General features: G+C 36.0%; 1 protein-coding gene across 4 annotated transcripts in view; it reads right to left on the bottom strand.

Moving 5' to 3' along the window:
- Positions 1 to 940: 940 nt before the first annotated feature.
- Positions 941 to 20,978, bottom strand: part of LOC139981261 (sodium- and chloride-dependent GABA transporter ine-like) — a 43,434-nt gene continuing 23,396 nt past the window's right edge. For all 4 annotated transcript variants that reach the window (XM_071993501.1, XM_071993499.1, XM_071993500.1 and 1 more), the window contains 12 exons: positions 19,776 to 19,910; positions 18,325 to 18,556; positions 17,686 to 17,818; positions 12,563 to 12,697; positions 11,049 to 11,155; positions 9,423 to 9,550; positions 6,693 to 6,805; positions 6,372 to 6,512; positions 5,052 to 5,151; positions 4,509 to 4,609; positions 3,415 to 3,582; positions 941 to 2,659 (listed from right to left, as the gene is read on the bottom strand). In XM_071993501.1, coding sequence (XP_071849602.1) covers positions 2,540 to 2,659; positions 3,415 to 3,582; positions 4,509 to 4,609; positions 5,052 to 5,151; positions 6,372 to 6,512; positions 6,693 to 6,805; positions 9,423 to 9,550; positions 11,049 to 11,155; positions 12,563 to 12,697; positions 17,686 to 17,818; positions 18,325 to 18,556; positions 19,776 to 19,910 — 1,613 coding nt within the window. In that variant the 3' untranslated portion in view covers positions 941 to 2,539. The remainder of the gene's footprint in view (positions 2,660 to 3,414; positions 3,583 to 4,508; positions 4,610 to 5,051; positions 5,152 to 6,371; positions 6,513 to 6,692; positions 6,806 to 9,422; positions 9,551 to 11,048; positions 11,156 to 12,562; positions 12,698 to 17,685; positions 17,819 to 18,324; positions 18,557 to 19,775; positions 19,911 to 20,978) is intronic.

Genomic DNA, 20,978 nt, shown 5'->3' with positions numbered 1-20,978 from the left:
CGATCAAAGTTGAACTTAAGCTGAACTCCCACTGAAGCCTATCGAAGGCTTCTCCAAATCCACCAGAGAAAGAAAACCGGGAATTTCATCATCTTTGCAATAATCAATGCAATATAAGACCAACGAATGTTCTCTCCGATAAAAAGTAAAACCAGTTTGGTTGGAATGAGGGGAGAACGGTTATAATCATGGCCCAGCAGGTGACCCTTGCAGCAATCTTATAATCCACATTCAATAACGATATTGGGCGGAAATTTTTAACGAGAGTAAAGATCCTTATTTTGTTCTTGAATTACAGTGATTATTCCATTTCCCCTGTTTATCTGACATCCGAGTCTCTTCAAACGCGTAATGGAGAGAATTTAATACAACTTTACCAATAATTGGCCACAAGTGCTTATACAAGTGCTTAAACTCAGGGGCGTAGCGAGGAATCTGCCTAGAGAGGGGCTAAGTCTGTAGGCAAACTATCTAAGCGTTTAGCGCCACCATATGTTGGCGCGAAGCGTACAAGAAAATTGTGGCCGAAAATGCCTCCTAAATCGCAGGCAATGGCACTTCCCAGGCCTTCCCAGTTGCATCTAAGCAATTTTTTATTTTGAAATTACTAGCGATATTATAACAATTTTTTTTAACAAATGTGCGTAAGGGGGGGTCGGTCGCCGCCTTCGCACCCCCGCCCCCCCCCCCCACCCCCGAAAAAAGAAAGTACAAAACTGTGTGCATTATACTGTTTGTGCATCATGTTGTCATATTGGCTGCTTGTGGTTTCATTTATCATCATTTCAATAAGATGAACATTATTAAAACTCAGCCATGTTTCTAAAATCACTCAATTGCCGATGACGTCATCAGTGGGTGTACATATGATATAGAAAGTCCACTTTCGGGACAGATCTAATAACAAAGAGGCTGTGAAGACAATTCACCTTTTTTTGGGGGCTCAAGAGCGACGTTAAGCACAACTGTAAATTATTATTAGAGCAAGTTATAAGTTATGATATATTAACCATGATACATATATACCATGTTTTTGAATTCCATTTAACTAATACATAGACATAACTAAAGCCATCACAGATGAGAGTTAAATTCATTTATTTTGGGAATGCAGCTTCACTCAGAAAGTATGGAGGGATTTTCAAATCTGGGTTCAAATTAAATTGAATATCAATATTGTAGTTAGTAAAGAGCTTGTTCTGTTTGGAAATTATTTGTACAAAGACTTTGTGTTTAATAACATCCTTCTGGTTCTGAAATTTTGTGTTTACAAAAGTAAGGTTAAAAATGAGAAACCTTCCTTTAACTATGGTAAAATTGATTTAAAGAATTTTTATCTAAAAGAAAAGTTTATGTATCATACTAGTTGTAAGCAAAATGCGTTTGATATCAGATGGCATAAGTGGAAATCTTTATTTGAAGTTTAATGATTTATTTGTTGTTGTCATTAATATTGACTATTGGTCATAAAGTATATTATGAATTGTACATTGTTTGGACTCTTGTTGGAATGATAATAAAAAAATATTAAAAAAATAACTAAAGCCATCAATGGATCTGCTAAAATCAACAAAACGTCATACAAAGTACGGTCCGAAAGATGTAGCCTTCACAGAATAGCCCAGGTCAAAATTTCGTTTGATCTGTTAAAGAGGAACATAATCTAAGCATTCTGATGAAATTTGCACAGTTCCTATATATGTACCGTTTTAAGATTTTGGCAGTTAAAGTTGCCACCTCTCGTACCAAAAATAAACTTGGAGCAAAAAGGTGTGACGTCATTGCTGCACACTCATAAATAATGTTTTGTTTTCCTTTAACATTTACGTCTAATTTTATAAACCACAATTGGATGTATCCATAGTGTGAATGTACCATAGATATTGGTATTTTATAAACTTCACATCCCCTTTAGACAAAGTAGTAACCCTATCCAATCCAAGGTCACTTCAATAGACTGAAAAATAAGGTAAAACAAAACATTATTTGTCAGTGTGCAACTATGACATCACACCTATTTGCTTCAAGTTCTCTTTTGCTAATATGAGATAACTGAAAATGATTAATCATAGTTTTTAAAAGGTGAAATCACTGAGTAATTTCTATAGCCGTTGATGTCACATACTATACTTATGACATTGATATATGTGACACGGCATAAATATATTAGGGCAATATCAAACTGCGCATGAGTATAAATAAAATATTACAAACTGTATAAAGATATTCAGAAATATAGTCTCAACACGTCGAACGTGTTTACTGAGTTACTGCTTTGCATTATCCACCCATGATTGGCTTGGACTAAAACGTATTATAACAATAATACATACATTTCAAACAAGTTTACAGAACTGACGCTGTCGAAGATTAAACAATGAAACTTAATATATAGTTTAATAATTCAGCAAGAGAATATCGTGGGAGAAGAATACAATAGTTACAGATGAATTCAATATAAGGCTTGTATGAATAAGTAGTTTGGATAGTTGTAGAAGTGATCGACACTGCTTTTACTTCATTGGGTGAGGAAGTTCGTTTAGAATGTAGACTGCGTTACTTCCGCGTAGTCTGGTGGGTTGTCAATGGGTGATGACGTGTAGTATTGTGACGCATGTAGGTCGTCATCGATAGTGGAACGAATACAGTAAAACATTCGCTAATTACAAAAGAAACAAAGAAAGAATGGAATGGATCAATTAATTTGATAACTTCACAACCTATATACATGGCAAAGCAAAATATACTATTTCTTTTCTTACATAGCGCCAATACCTTGATAACCTTAAAAACAGAATATTAGTCTTATCTTTATAGCGCCACCACTTATTAATAGATTTTTTTTTGTGTGTGGTGACGAAACAGACGGTAATGGAAACTAAAAACTGATTTACTTGAAGATCATCAACTTTTTGTATTCTAAAAGTTGCTTAAATTTGTTAAATGTAGTTTCATGGACGCTCTGATGTTCCAAGTTATTCCCCAACCAATTATGATTGAAAAGTAGCCAATTAAACGCCTGGGTGTGGTTGACCAATATTAGAATGGCATCCAAATTCATATTTGTTAATTATTAGGTTTGGGAATGGGGAAACATTATACGGTTTTCTAGCAAGCATATTTTTGGACAATACTGATGTCGACTCTGAAGTAGTGGTGATGTATGTAACAAACATACATTGCAGGTTGCATTACAATACCATTGAAGCTTCTACTTATTCTCTTGACGCGTTTTACGATAACATAAATCATCATTATGATAACGAAAATAACGTCTGAAATGTGAGATTCTATGAAATACATAATGTGAAAAAAAGACATTAAAAATAGGGGATGCAAAGACTGGTTTAATGAGAATACCATCTGAAATGCCAAATTATGACAATGTAATAAAAAAGGTAAAACATTATATACCTCTTTAAGAGTTCCTTTCGATGTTACTAAAGCGTGGATCGCACCAATGGGAATGCACACAATGGAAACCATTGCAAAGCACCAGCCGAGAGCTTCGGCCCACGGAGGATACACGTATCCGTTATAGTCAACAACCTCGTAGTCAACAATTGAAAATATCAAAATAGCCTTTATGACAAAATATGGAGGAAAAAAGTGAAACACGGGGGCGTAAGTACAGTATAAGCAAAATGAACATAATTCTGTGAATCGAATGAAACAGATTATGTAGTCTTCACAAAAATTTAGATATCGAAGATTCAATGAAAGCAAATAAATACGTAGAAAGAATCGTTCTTTATTTTAGCTTCAAAAATACCCAAAACAATGACTATAGAACGTTTTTCAGAAATTTTACATAAGTGCATAAGTGAAATATGAGAAACCTATTCCCCTTAACTTTTCAGTAGAGGACTCTGCATATCAAATATGATTACTCAATTTAAAATGCGGATTTATTTTCATAGTTTTTGTTTTCTTATTTTGCACACTAAACAAGACTCAGAAGTAAATATGTTGTTCATTAAAAGATGTAACAAAATTTTGCACAAAATCACCTAAACTGCTATAGGGAACAGGATATAACCATGAAATCATTTTTATTGTGACTTTATAAATGGTTAAGCTGTGTCGGGTGGGGAAGGGGTAGGGATATTTGTGTAGGGGTGAGAGTCAGTCAGGGTAAGGGTTGGGGTAGGAGTGTGCTATGGGCAGGGGAAGGGGAGGATATGAGTGGTGATCTGAATGGTGTAGGGTGTTGTGTAGAGCGTTACAGGAACATATATAACATATCTATGTTTATTTTATCTGTGTGTTTTAGTGCGATGTCGACTGTTACATCAGTAGGTAACGGGAATCGTTCTACACTATATGGGGGGGGGGGGGAGTGAAGGGAAGAGCGGGAAGTTAGGGTCCAGTGGGATCATTTTATAAAAACCAGTTGAGTGCATACACATCTAGCTAAAGCCCTAGTTGCCTTGCATACATGTGTTTGCTAAGCCCATACTAAATATTATATTGTAAATGATATCACAACTGTACTACGGCAAACTTACTAGTATTAAAATCGGGGCAAATATTAACCAGCAAATCAAAAAATACATGTTGACTTTTCTTCCGGTCATTTGCTCAACGTTTCGTGACAATCTTCGTGCATCTGAATAAGAACAAAAAAAAGACAACTATTAATCTGCAAGATTATGGTAATCTCTGGACAGTCGTTTGATAAGTAGTGCCGCAAACGAGCAAACAATGATGCGACACTTGTTAAGTGAATAAGTCTCTCTTTATGTCTTTTGTTTTGAAGGACTTAACGGCAGTAAGTGTATTATAAAGGGTAGCCTTTGATCTGATGAAAGGTACAGTGAACCTGTGCATATGTATATATATATATATATATATATATATATATATATATATATATATATATATATATATATATATATTCATATTTATAGTGTCCGCATATCAATATATATATATATATCTATATAAGCATAACTTTTCTTTTCCAGTCAAACAATTTTATACTTTCTTCAAACGACTGATACCTGTTTAATAAAGAATTCTTATACTGTAATATATTGACTGATTATTACCATAGAACCAACCGACAGCGACGGCCTCAAAAACAGCGACGAACCCGAGAGAGACGACGGCAGTGTACCAGTCCATGATTTGAAAGAAGTACATTCCTCCCTTTGTAATGTAATGTATAGGAAAAGAAACGACAACTTGATACCAGTTTCATTATAATATTGATAGAATGCCCCGCAAACATTCATGAAATATTAACTCACCCAGGGAATAATTTCAAACATAATTGTGGATCAGGGGTAGTGGGGTCGTGGTATTACTGATCTGCACTGTCCCCCTATCTCACTGATCAGCCAATCACAATGACGGCATGTCCGGTTTAGTTAAATATTCATTATCATAAACAAACTTTGTGGCCTATAACATCACCCCGTTGTGTGTATGTTTTGTTCCTACCATGTCTGCATTGCCTCCCTCTATTCTTGATTGCCGCCCTCTTCTTGTTCTTCATTGCCGCTCTACATTAATGTTTTTGAATTGAATTATTGTACAACACAATGTTAAATTCACTCTCATTGGTCACTGATAACCGAACATTCCTGAAATTTTTTTGAATGTCATTTTATCATTTTCAGTAGTTCCTGCTTTCAAGGTTACCTCTCAAGGGTACAGAATCACTTTAAGAAGCCGATTGTTGCGAGGCACATCATTGACAAACACACCAAGCACGCACCCACACACACGCACAAACGACCACAACTGTTTATGCATGACTTATTTACATTGAGTTATAATTCAGTGGAATTCGTTGTTTGGATACTTTAACCGCAATGCAAACAGTCGGCGTTAATTAAACAACCAATGACGTAACGAGAAAATCCCTTTGTTGTATGCTAATAATGCTAATTCATAATACTATATTGTTGTCATATATATAGCACATCCTGGCCATTGTTTGGAATATGGTTGTGCCATTAAAGCATGAAGCATATTAATTGTATCGCGAAAGACACGTTGAAAATGCACATAATGACCGAATGAAGTGAGATCCTGTAAGTGCATGCATATGTTGCACCATATAGAGATAAGTCTGGAAATAGCATTTCATAATGGATCCAAATGTAATAAAAGAGTAGTCGTAATTTATTTGATATCTCTTTAAAAGACTTAATAATAATAATAATAATGGAGTAAAGTATTATACAGTTGAAACGCTTCATGAAACGTAGGGAGATGTTACAATCCGTGAACCAATCACCCAATAAAGATATGTATACTAATAGACCCAAAACAATGGGGGTGCTTTATTACCTTACTTTATGAAAACAAAACACTGGAGTGATGAAACTTAGACGACAGCGTAATTAAGATGTTATACTTACTTCCATTATATTGGGAATCCCACAGCAAAATGTGAAGATACAGACATAAGCTACCAGGATCTCCTTCCTATCAAAATACAATTTTCGAAAAGATGGAAATGTGTCCCGGATTGTGGTAACAACGACCTCCACCATAGCGAACTAAAAGCAAAAAATTGGGAAATGGGGAGAAAATATATATAGTTATGAAACAAATATTTAATACATGTTACATTATTATTATTTTGTTATCTAATGAAATCATTATTTACTTGCTCATTTAACTATACTATAAAAAACTGTCCTTTTTTTCTCGGTTGATTTGACCTTACATATACTGACCTGGCTGTCAATTCCAAGGCAAATTAGCATAACAAAGAATAACGTGGACCACAGCTGAGGTACGGGCATGGTAGGGAAGGCTGCTGGATAGACTACAAACACCAGTCCTGGACCTACATGTAAGATAACAAGACTATGTTCTCTGCAGGTAGATGCAGCAGTACGTGCAAGAAACATTCCTCCCAAAGCCCTGTCACTGACAAAGATCAATTGAGGGGGGTATTGCTTATTACGTTACTAAGATAGAATGCGCTCAATAAAATCCCCATTGACTTACAAACTAAATCACAAAAGTAATGTGGTCTCTAGGTCTAGATAGAAGTTCTCACTAGCTAACCGCTACCCATCACCGGATAGCTGACAAGTTGGCCTCTCATGGCGCCATCAAATTGTTGTACCATGACCGCGCAGATTTTTTGCTATCTGAGCCTGAAGTTTTCGCCCTTTGTTTCGCTGCTGCAGGGAGGCCTAAAGGGGTCTAAAATTGCCTCAATTGTTGCACCACATGTACTTCAATTCTTTCTCTTCAGCATGCAAGCCACCAAAACCAGATGATGATTGATAACAGGTCAAAAAATGATGTTCTCATGCTGCTTTTTGGCACTTTTCCTGAACAAGAACAATCGGGCGGATGGATATAGACTTTAATAGTAGTATGCCACCCGAATGCGCGTTCCGGTGAGCGATGATAGAGGGGTGATTGGAAAAACCGTTAGAATACCTCTCGTTGCGCAAAAAAAAAAACACACACAAAATGCATTTTGCCAACATACATTTATGGCATCACATCTGTTTACTTGCAGTTCACTTTTCATTAGATCAGTGTCAACTAAAAATGAACTCATAAACATGATAAAAATGCACTCGCAAATCTCGCAAGTATGAGATTTACTGTGTTCCTATTTTTCTGGTCGATAATATAGATTCCCTCTGGTTTTATCTGCTCCAAAGGTTATATTTCGCCAAGTAAGGTCATTGCTTTGCAGAACTGCTATAATTCGTTCATACAATCATATTTTCTTTCTTCTTTATACCTGTTTGTGGCTCTTTTGTATCAGTATGCCTGTCTGTCTATATATTCGTATGTGTGTCTCTGGAATGTGCCCAGTTGATGAGTGTTAAACTGAATGACAATATATGAACCACTCTTGGTTTTCAGGTCGCCAGTATCTTAACCTTTTCATCACCACCCTTGACATGCATGGCTGAATGGCGTGCCAGAGTCTACTTTGCGAACAATTTACTCTATATAACAAAGTAACAACAAAATCGATTGTATTGTTGCGCCGTGGATAAAGTAAACAGGAGATCGTGACGTAAAACGTCCATACGGTCATCTTATGGATGAATAATCTTCAAATATTAAATATAGCCACGACCTTTCAGGATATCTCTCCGCGAATCTCTACAGCTGGAAAGTTCAACGAAATGAACTAGCGATAACTAGGAAACAGTTCAAAGCTGATTTCGGCAACACAGACTTTGATAGACTAAATTCAATGCAGTTGTTTTTCGTCAATAAGTTAACATGTCTAAAAATGAATGATGCAAAAGGTCAATATGAATCGCTTATCTAGATTGGTTATAATGACCGGTCATTTTAGCAGGCGTTGAAACACAACTAATAATCTAAATATTCCTCAGAATGAACCGTTTGTCGTCTAAACTATACATGCTTCTTCGGGCTGGGTGGTGTGGGGGGGGGGACTCCCCTTCAAGGTAGACAGATAGACAGACGGACGTACGGACCGAAGGACGGACGGACGGACTGAAGGACGGACGAACGGACTGACCGACGGACGGACGGACAGACATACGGACAGACAGAAAGACAGAGAGACATATAGACAGATATATATTTATATATATATATATATATATATATATATATATATATATATATATATATATATATATATATATAGATATATATATATATTTATATATATATATATATATATATATATTTATATATATATATATATATATAAATACATATATTAATATATAAATATATATATATATATATCTATATATATATATATATATATATATATATATATATAATATAACGAAAATCCACGTTTACTCCAAAAGAAAATATTATTAGAGAAAACCAGAGAAATAAGATATGACTCATAATTGACAAATAAGGAGTAAGTTTTAGAAAATATTTTCTAAAACTTACTCCTTATTTGTCAATTATGAGTCATATCTTATTTCTCTGGTTTTCTCTAATAATATATATATATATATATATATATATATATATATATATATATATATATTTATATATATATATATATATATATATATATATATATATATATATATATATATATAAGCATAATATGTACCTTAGGTCGACCTTATATACTTTATATATATATATATATATATATAAGCATAATATGTACCTTAGGTCGACAGTTTATGGTAAAAAAGTGTACCCTAGGTCAACAGTGTACCTTAGGTCGACATTTCAGTGTCGACCTAATATATATATATTAGGTCGACACTGAAATGTCGACCTATATATATATATATATATATATATATATATATATATATATAGATATATATATATATATATATATATGTGGGTGTTCATGGGTTTGTGCGTGTGTGGGTGGGTGGGTGTGTTTATATATACCCGTAACTAATATGTCGTCCCAACTTTAGCTAACAAGAAGAACGGAATTGAATAAAAATAGAATTGCAGAATTATACCACTAGCAACAACGGACTCGATGGATGGCGCGTTCTGGATTTCAGCGATGTATCCAAGGACAGAGAAAATGACGAAAGATGCAAAAATACTGGTAAAGCTGTTGACAATGCAGATTCCCAGAGTATCCCTAAAGATATGGAAAAGGATTGGTAGCCTGGTAATTAAAACAACTAGAAGATGATAGTTTCAATAACAAACGAAAGACATATAAGTTATGTTGCTTTCATACATAATGCGAAACTTAGAAACTTAGAATCGATGCCCGATTGGAGAATGGGGAATGGGCTGTTAGGGGACATGGGGAGGTTAGGAGGTCAAACTGGTTAAATTCCTGAGCTTCAAAGAATCATTTACAGCCTTCTGACTGATCTTTTATTCCGAATTATTACTGACTTGTAGTGTCTTATTGTAAAGTCACAGTAAAATGTTTAAACTATTGAGAAAATATTGAAAAGAGGTTGAAGATTTCGGTATACAGACCCCAAGACTTGCATGTTTATTGAATCTGTTGGGAACGGTAGAATTATAAAAAATGCTATTTCGACTTTTAATCTACAGTGTTGACCAGAATTGACTATAATAAAGAATCTTCTGAAAAAATGAAATACATGAATACAAAATGCATCTGTATAGATACTGGAAATGTTTATAGTATTATCTCCAAATATTCCAGGAATGCTCTAAACCCCGACCAGTCACCTGCGGTGTGCTTGGAGCCTTCAAGTCAAAATGTCTAATGTTCTGAAACCTCAGGCAGGTACATATGGAACCATTATGTAACCTAACTATATGCGCAGTATCTAGTCCCTTTCCAATGGTACTCGCTTAACGTAACATCATCATGATCATACGGTTATTGTCTCGATGTAAGGGGACTGGGGTAGAAGAAAAGAGAAGGGGGGGGGGTTGAGAGGGGACCAAGTTGTTTGGTTTTCGTGCCCATTGCAGGTTCAATATTGGGTGAATTTGTTTCAAAAGTACCTTTTCGAAACTGTCCGTAATTGTTTTGCTTCACCACTGTACCTATACCTATACCTATACCTAACCCATACCTATACCTAACCCATACCTATACCTAACCCATACCTATACCTAACCCATACCTATACCTAACCCATACCTATACCTAACCCATACCTATACCTAACCCATACCTATACCTAACCCATACCTATACCTAACCCATACCTATACCTAACCCATACCTATACCTAACCCATACCTATACCTAACCCATACCTATACCTAACCCATACCTATACCTATACCTATACCTAACCCATACCTATACCTAACCCATACCTATACCTAACCCATACCTATACCTAACCCATACCTATACCTAACCCATACCTATACCTAACCCATACCTATACCTAACCCATACCTATACCTAACCCATACCTATACCTAACCCATACCTATACCTAACCCATACCTATACCTAACCCATACCTATACCTAACCCATACCTATACCTAACCCATACCTATACCTAACCCATACCTGTACCTAACCCATACCTATACCTAACCCATACCTATACCTAACCCATACCTATACCTAACCCATACCTATACCTAACCCATACCTATACCTAACCTATACCTATACGTATACCTTACCTGACAATAGTTTTGTTCTGGAAATCGTTGAAACTAGAGAACGCGATCATCGAGCCAAAGGCGATACCGATAGAATTAAAATTTTGAGCCGCTGCTGCTTCCCAAACCTGATAAATAAAATACGAAATTGTTAAATTTCGAATAATATAGTTTATTATTATAGTGTTAACAGAAAAAAAATTGTTAGTTATGAAATATTATTTCTGTTTTATCTTTTCTATGTTTTTTTTAACGTCGGATGCTACGGGCAGTTCGGTGATACATTGATTGTGTATGTACGCTGAAGTCATACCTGCTACTTCATCAATGTAGTACCACATTTTACTCATTGTGCTCTCAGAGAGGATAAACGGAAAGGGGACGGTGAAGGGGGAAGCTATCCCCCAGAATATCACCTCACCACATTATACCAGTGTGGTAACGAGTTATGACTCAACTAACTGACATTTCAAAGCAGATGGTTAAAAAAAAATTGGGGGCCATGTAGAGATAACACAGTAACTCGAGTCCACGACTTAAATCGAGTCAGGAAAGATCGGTGGAGATGAATCGACTTGACCGTAAAATAAAGTGATTCGTTACAACTCTGCCTTGTGCATCCCACTTGCCACCATTTTTCGTCAGTTAGTCGAAACGCAATGCTTGTTTAATAAACTTAGGGGAATTAAAATTTGTCTCCGATTCCCACCTGGCCCTTTAGGCCACTCAAGGGAACAACATTTTATAGCTACAAACATATTTGACACATTAGTAACCCTATGAATAACATTCTGTAGACATTCCTTCTGAAGATACATTGAAATTTCAGTGAAACTGACTAACATTCAAACTCATATATAGTTACCAGTGAAAATATCAAATATTAGTCAAATTGACTAATATCAGTGTGTAGTGTTGCATTTCACGTACAACTGTGCCCGTTCCTCCGATACGCAAATCCAGTTTAATGGAAAACTGTATAGACATGACTAAATTATTGGTCAAATTGACTAAGATTTATACTCATGTATAGTGACCATTATAAAACCAATCATACTTTCTGTGATAGCTTGAATTATTAGTCAAATTGACTAACATTCAACATTATATTAAGTTACCAGTTAACTCCCGCAATCTCTTTCACACTCCCTTTGCGAGAAAATGAGAAAATCATTCCACTGTTTTGGATTTTAAGAGACCCTGTACAAAGTAACATAGTCGTATAACACACAGTAAGATTTTTGTCACAACTATTTCTGCCGCTGAAATACAGCAGAACACGTTCTTATTTGATACCATCGTTATATTGTACAGGTTACTTCTTGCGATTCATAAAAGCAAAGAAAAAAAAAATACTGATTATCATTTTATGAAGTATAGAAGAATCGAACAGCCAGACGACATCGGAGATTGGTACACACACTGTGGTCCCAGGGTACTCATTTGTCCATTTTGAATACGAACCAGTGAACTCTACCCATGTATGACGAAAAATCAACATCCTATAAAACTATAGAAAACCGTGTGCTACCAACCTTTGCGTCGAGCAGAAGTTCCCATTTAGGGAAGAATAGAAACTTGATTCCCTCAATGGCACCTGGAAGGGTTAAGCCCGTCACAAACAGAATGGTCAGAAACACGTATGGGAATAGTGCTGTAAAATACACCACCTGTTTTGATGTCAAACAAACATGAGAAGAAGAAAACAATAAAGAATTTAAAAGAATTAGTGATTCCTAACCACCACTATTTGCCTAGACCTAATTATGGCTGACAACAAGGTATCCTACCTCGATGTGTTCGTATAGTCAAGTATACAGTTCATCTAAGTTAAACCTGTGCAGCATTTATGTACTTATAAAGGTCTCTAGACCTCAAGTGGCCTTTGACCTCCACATAAATTGACATTGGTATTTAAACATCGTTCTGAAAACATCTTGAATACAAGTTTTTACATTTTGTCTTCACTGGACAACACGGGACGTTTGACCTAAACAAACGACCATATGGTTGTTGTTTTACGCATACCTGCCAAGGAAAACATTCGAACAAGCTTTATTTGTGGTGTAACCACCGAATGTGCAATGATTTCTGACTTGACTGTGTTGTTCTCAAATGACCTTTGAACTGCACCAGTTTCACATTCACTGTAATACTATGTATGAACTTTTCCTGTGTTTTGACGTTTTCAAGACTTTGACCTTTACTTTACCTTTGACCTTTCAATCCATTTTACCTGTTACGTGTGACCTTCACCAATTTCCATAGTGTATGTGTTATTTTGCACTACAGCCGAGTAACTATACATACATATCACATCGGAACTCCTCCCTCACATGAGAAACACAAGGAAGCATTAAAAATGCCACCACAGTCTGCATTATCAACAAAAGCTACGTTATGGATGACAAACCACCTGATGTACACAACTTCAGCAAATTGGTTTTCGACAATATACGAAATTTTATAGTAAATGTTAGTGTTCATAGCATATGGATCAGCCATCTAAATATAAGCTTTTCACTTTTAATGCTTCTCGCCTTCTGCGTTTCCTCGTCAATTGCTCATTATTTGTTCTTTATTTCTTCAATGTTGGAATTAACTTCTCCATCCATCTGTCTATTAAACTTATATCCTCTGGTTTCGTTTCAGTCTAACTTTGCTGAAGATCATCTATTTTTACCTTTAAATTTTCAGTACTTGTTTGCCAAATTTAAAATTCGAACTTTCCAGCTTACTACACTAAAGGCTCAGTGAAATGAAACCGTTCTATGCAATTTTCATATCAATATTCATTATTTTTACTGAGTCATATGTCGTTAAAAAAATTGAGCTGAATAAAATTCGCCCGATTGTTTAACGATTCCGTAAATTCTACAAACTTCAATTAAAATTTGTAAGCCCCACCCAACAAATCATGCGCCAATCAAATATCTCTGTTTTGTATACGACCGTTAGGCCTACGACTACTTTCACTTTCGTGGCTAGCATGTCTTAGGTCACTTTTCTTGAATAGTATCTTTCTTTCGGCCTTACCGATGTAGCTTTCGAAACTGTGTCATGTCCTTTTATTGCAATGAATAAACATGTGTTTTCAGACGCATCCTCCGTGGAATTGTAAAAAGTGGACGAAACTAGTGAGACTGTAGCGTTAAAATCTTGATTGGGCCGCATATGTATACTATTTTGTTTACATTGCGTAATGAACATGCTGACATGGGCGGTGGCAGTGACTTTACGGTAAATCAATTTCTTTCTTTCGATTGCGAGAGCTTTTCTCGATTAAACCCACCTGGTCAGAGTGCATTTAGAATAAGAAACATTGAATCTACTTCGTGAAGTTTTGTATTCCGAAATTCATCAGCACACTGGTATTGAGGCTTAAGAAAGTGTAAGGTGAACAGTTGTATAGGCTGTCATTTCTGTTGAATAGGTCAACCGAATCTGACTGCCCCTTGAAATAGGTTATCTTACTATTCATTAGAACGGTTGATCTCAAGTTGCTGACGATGTCTTTCATGAGGTTCTTTAGAAGCTCAATGATGCTTAACAACTAAGTAAAGAACACCCACCAAACTTTCAACTAAGTTACCACTTTGACATACAATGCGGTCATACAAGCTGGCAGAGTATGGCGATGGAACAGGCTGTCACTTCACAAAACTAGTTCATGATATGAAAAGGGAAGGTTGATAATGAAATACAAAGGAAATATATTCACCATGACAGAGTAGGTTATGATGTCCATAGAAACCTCACTTAGCAAACAATTACTCTGCTAATTTGTGTACTGTATTTCACCAAAACCAACATGGCCCGCAAATATAGCATAATGTCAGATAATGGTCACCAATTCGCAAATTTCAACAAGCACTTCTCCTACACTGAGATATTTAATTGTTCGTTTTGAATAATCTTTAATGGTTGGTAAGATCTTGGAGATTCAGAGCACCTAGAGATGGACATTTGGAATTGTCTCGAGAGTTTTAGCTTGCTAAAACTTTGGGACACTACTGATACTTTGGGACACTACTGATACTTTGGGACACTACTGATACTTTGGGACACTACTGATACTTTGGGACACTACTGATACTTTGGGTCACTTCTGATACTTTGGGTCACTTCTGATACTTTGGGATACTACCTATACTTTTGGACACTACTGATACTATGGGACACTAATGATACTTTGGGATACTACTGATACTTTGGGACACTACTGATACTTTGGGACACTACTGATACTTTGGGACACCACTGATACTTTGGGACACTACTGATACTTTGGGATACTACTGATACTTTGGGACACTACTGATACTTTGGGACATTACTGAATCTTTGGGTCACTTCTGATACTTTGAGACACTACTGATACTTTGGGTCACTTCTGATACTTTGGGACACTACTGATACTCTGGGACACTACTGATACTTTGGGACACTACTGATACTTTGGGACACTACTGATACTTTGGGACACTACTGATACTTTGGGACACTACTGATACTTTGGGACACTACTGATACTTTGGGTCACTTCTGATACTTCGGGTCACTTCTGATACTTTGGGATACTACCTATACTTTGGGACACTACTGATACTTTGGGACACTACTGATACTTTGGGATACTACTGATTCTTTGGGACACTACTGATACTTTGGGACACTACTGATACTTTGGGACACTACTGATACTTTGGGACACTACTGATGACCTTTAAGTAACCACAAAATCAAACTGGCCTCCAAAAATATAAAGTCAAGAGGCAAGGTTTACACTGGTTTTGTATCTCTTGATGTTCGTTATGCTACCTATAGCTATATAGCTATATATTATGTTCCATTCATTCAGGTTCTACGTTGAGCGCTCTCCTGTGGAACTGAAGTAACTTTAAAAAGTTTATGTCGTTTTTCGGAATCTGAAAGGATTTTTTACAGAGAGACATTTATTCTTGATATCTCATATAGTCCCAGTAATAAAATGACCTTTGGGTGCTAGTGTTATGCATGTCCTCAATTGAGGATATTCAGCTTTAATATAATGTTAAACCCCAGAACATCCTTTAAGGCGAAATGTTAATGTTAATCTATTGTTTTATCATTTCTCAAAAATTAACCACAACATGTTCTTGTTTTTGTTTTCTTGTAAACTTCAAACGACTAACAAAGCATCCTAAGATGACAAAGACTTAGCAATGCTTTTTCAGGGTCTACAAATATGTACTAATGAAATAAAGTCCCCCTTATATCGAGACTGTGGTCGTGTCGATCACGAGGATGTTACGTCAGAGTACCTTGGTAAGGGAATAGATTGTAAACTAGACATTATATGTAACTGTAAGCAATGCCCCTTTCCCCATTCAGTGCTTTAAAGGTAAGTTGTACGTTACCTTTGCTACAGCGACGACTTACAGTATTGCGAATTCATATTTGACAAAATATTCCATACTATTCTCTATTAAAGTATCATGACTATGCATCTAATGCTCCTAAACAACCTAAATTCTCAAGCTTCGTTTCATATAATAAACAGAAATATTGGCTTTCTCCGGGCAAATCCGATTTTGAGCTGTAAACTTATAAACCAAAGCGTCTCAGCGGTGAATTGTTTAGAAACCATTAAATGGAATCATGAATTAGTCGCTAATTAACTTTCATGTGTAGTGAGAGAAATCAGGGAAAATGTCTTTTACGTCATCTTTAATCTTTTGTGCACGACTTGAATTTCCGTGAAATGCCAAATTTGCAGACTAAACGCAGTTAAAGGTTAAAAGGAGAGTTCAGGAGAAAATGAAATTTAATAAAATGTTGAAAAGAAATATTCTGAGCATCCTCGTGAAATTTGCATTCAATTCCTACGGACCGTTTTTGAGTGTTTGAACTTTGACACGTTTTGCAGCAGCCGTTAACTTTTGAACAAACAGTTATGATGTCATAGAAGCAAAATGACAAATTTATATTATACTTTTCTTCAAAATTTAACTACAATTTGTACTTCAAAATTGGAATGTTTGTCAATTTGAATAGACTACTATCATTGCTATATTGTTTACTTCTTATTCCAAATCCAAGTCGTGTGAGAGACATCGAGTAAAACAAAACATTTTGTTGTCAGTGTGCAAGTATCATATCACACCTGTTTGCCCTTAAATTATAGCTTGTGGTACGAAAATACAACCACAATTGTCAACATCTTGAGAACTCCATGACGAAATTGAATGCAAATTCATCAGGATGCTTGGACTATCAACATTTCCCCCTGGATTATCCTATTGTAGTCTCTGGAAACCATTTGTGGGATGATAAGCTTGGTTGGTAGTGATATTTAGAAAGATTGACAGACGTTTCTCTATATTATTTGCTGTCTCATGTGTTTTTGCTTTCATAATATCGTCACAATCTCCTCATTTCTTAAGATCACGTGGCTTGTTCTTTTTGGTAACATTTCCCCGGTCTACAGTCAAGTACTGATTCAGGCTTACTAGATGATATCATGGCTGGTAAGATTGCTAACAGGCGTCTTTACACTTTACACCAGCAAATGCAATGTATATACATATAATTTAAAACGTTAAAACGTTTTAAACAAATTAAAACGTTGTCTTTGAGAACACCATCCATCACCAATAGGATGACCTACAACACTTACTCGTCCTGAAGATTTAACACCCTTGAAGAGGCTCAGGTAAACAGCAATCCATGCTAGAACTAGGCAACCGAACAACTCCCATCGTATGTTTCCCATGTCTTCGATGCCGTCTGTTATGCCAAGAACACGATGGCTGTGATCAAAATAAATAAAATATGATTTATACATTACTCCATGACATGTTTTCATAACGCTTTTCCCAACGTAGTGATGCGAATCGTATATCTAATCATGACAATCTCACTCCCCACATACGTCATTGTCCTTCCATTCCTACCATCCTTGACCGCCGCCATCATTATGACTATCAATCGCATGAGCAATCTTCATGTCCATTATTGCCTAACCCCATTTTCGTCACTATTGCCGACCTGATCGCCATTCCCGCTGTCAGACTCATCCTTACGATATTACACAACCAATAAATGTCCAACCATTACCATCTTCATTGTCATCTAAACCCAGTACATCGACATGTTTGTCTTCATCACCATCATCCCTACAGCGTCGTTGCTCTCGAGATCCGTCCGAAATCCCAACTTTCCATCGTCACTGTTTCCGCCTTCCCAGTTCCCTTACAACCAATAGCTAACCAAAAGCAAAATAAAACTTTAGCACAAGTATATTTGAATAACTTACTCGAAAAATTCTTGAGAGGCAGACACGGTGTTGTTAGGTGGTAACTCGCCTTTCTCAAGTTGGTCATAGTCTTCCTGAGAGAAACAATCTTTAGTATTCCAAGTGTGGTTGCACGACGCCCAAGGCAACTCGCTTTGGAATGACGAAAACAAGTAGAAGATCGACCACGATATAATGACGTTATAGTAAGTCGTCAGAAGAAACGTCATTGTCACTGTTGCAACACCAACACCTGCACAGAGGTATGAAGAGATGGTAATGATATGTCACTTATATGCAGAAATAAGCAGATGTGGTGTTAACGTTGCATCATCATCGCCACCACCAGTACCACCAGCACCAGCACCACCACCTTCATCATCATCATCATCATCATCATCATCATCATCATCATCATCATCATCATCATCATCATCATCATCATCATCATCATCATCATCATCATCATCATATGCGCTGATATCGTTTAACACTTTAAAAGCTCATTGAAAGAGAAAGGTTCTAAGCAATTTCTTGAAACTGTTATGTGAGCGGCAATGAATCCTTAATTAGATATATGAAGGAATGTTGCAAGTTATTACCAAATACATTAACAAGGATATGAAGAGATTGTTATGTTAATATTGCAGCAATCCCGAACAAACATATGTTGAAATGATTGCAACACCAACCCGAGACGGATTTATGAAGAAATGGTGTGAATTTTGTAACACCTACACATTTTGGATGATGTTATCAAATTAATGTTGGTACAACTTTGCAAATCTGTATATACTTCATCATATTTACATCTTTATCAAGAGAGTTTTATTGTAGAAATACTTAGTGGTCGACACAATAACGGCAGATCGTCGTGTTACCTAATCCATCCGTTCGTTCGCTTCATTTTCTTTACGAGTCTTTGTTACCGCACTAAATTCATTTCAAAGCAATTAACTTGTCTGATCAAACTTCACAACACTTTTTTTGTAAAAAAAAATAGTCTGAAACAATTAATTAAGATATCCGTACATGAAATATACGGCTGTAAGACTGATGCTTATTATGTTATGCCACTAGACAATGCATTATCTTGCTACATCTTGTATACGAACAGCGGTTTACAACTTTCGAAACAGCATTGTTAGTTGCAACATATAAATAAGTTAAGTTGCTGACGTCGACTTACTGTCAACCAATTGAATTGAATAACAATAAAGAGAACGAATTTCCATCACAAGAAATATGATAGACATGTTGATGTATTGTTTCCATCCATATATCCATTTTTTAATATATCTATTGTTTAACAATATCCATTGTTTAATTCTCATGTACGACATTTTTGCTCGACGAAAAAGAGCTTCAGATACGTCATTGCACGCAGACCAAATTTATTGTTTACGCACCAGCATTTTGTGACATTTGACGTATAGTAATAATGATACTCTTACCCTTGATGGATGTATTACCTTTAAGTATTGGACAAATTCGAGCAAATGTACCAACCGGTCCGTATCGAACAAATTGACCGATAGCGAATTCCATTAGTAACAAAGGAATACCACAGACTACAAGCATCACAAAGTATGGAATCAAAAAGGCACCTGTAAAACACACGTAAGAAAAGAGGAATTAAATGGTTTAACACATTGATATATGGGTGCTAATTGGTTGTATTAAAAGATAAAGAGAGATCTTCTCGGTATCACAAACCCTAACACGGCCTCCTTCCCGTCACTTCCCGTCCCCCTTCCTCCTTTATTTTCACTGTGATATTAACGACACCAGTAGCCTACTGGAACTAATTCCTGCACACGGTTAAATACCATACTCTTACAGTAGAAAGCAGGCAGCCAGAACGCCTGCGCTAAGTTGTAATTAACAGTAGTTTATGAAAAATGGAATGGAAGTTTTTTTTAAACTGGTACATTGAAGCCATAAATTAATATCGTTTTCCAGTTAAATAACAACTTATCTAATACAAAGTTTTCCTATTTTATCGGGATGAATTGTTTTCCTACATTTATACTGATTGTTTTCCATTAAATACCACCATTGGACTCACATGGATACCGCAAGTGGATATATATATATATAGTTTGTTAAAAACCATTTTACCAAGCTGCTTATCTGTGTTTTTGTGACAATTATTGTCAAAACTGTAAGTTTAATTTTAGCACAATCAACACCAGTTTTCACAACCTACATGCTAAATTAGACACATTGTGTGCATACGTAGGCACCATAACCACCTAAGAGATTATAGCCTACGCAGTTTTCGGTAACACCTTTACAATGAATACGCACGTTGACAGTTTGTCCCGATGTATGGTAAATTACACAAAACGGTAATAAAGTGTAATGGTGCATTCATACAAAGGTTACATAATGGGTGATAATTTATTATATCCAAAATTAGATCCATGTTCTTCTTCACTTACCATTATGCAATTAAAAGTGCGTTCAACTGTTATTCTACAACGAATAGCGAAATGTTAATTCACGGTGTTACGGTACCTTTACCTTCAGAACATTCTGCTATATTAGAGAACGGACAATGAAAGTTAAAGAACGATGAATTCACATGCTGTACGAAGTTATTTTAGCTTAAAACACTAGTATACTGTACAAACGGCGCGCCACAGTAATATAACGTCAACATTTCACCTTTA

This window comes from Apostichopus japonicus, chromosome 15 (assembly GCF_037975245.1).
Source record: "Apostichopus japonicus isolate 1M-3 chromosome 15, ASM3797524v1, whole genome shotgun sequence".
In the NCBI taxonomy this organism is placed as follows: Eukaryota; Metazoa; Echinodermata; class Holothuroidea; order Aspidochirotida; family Stichopodidae; genus Apostichopus; species Apostichopus japonicus.
The sequence above is the reverse complement of the archived record's forward strand: the minus strand, read 5'-3'. Positions and strand labels throughout refer to the sequence as shown.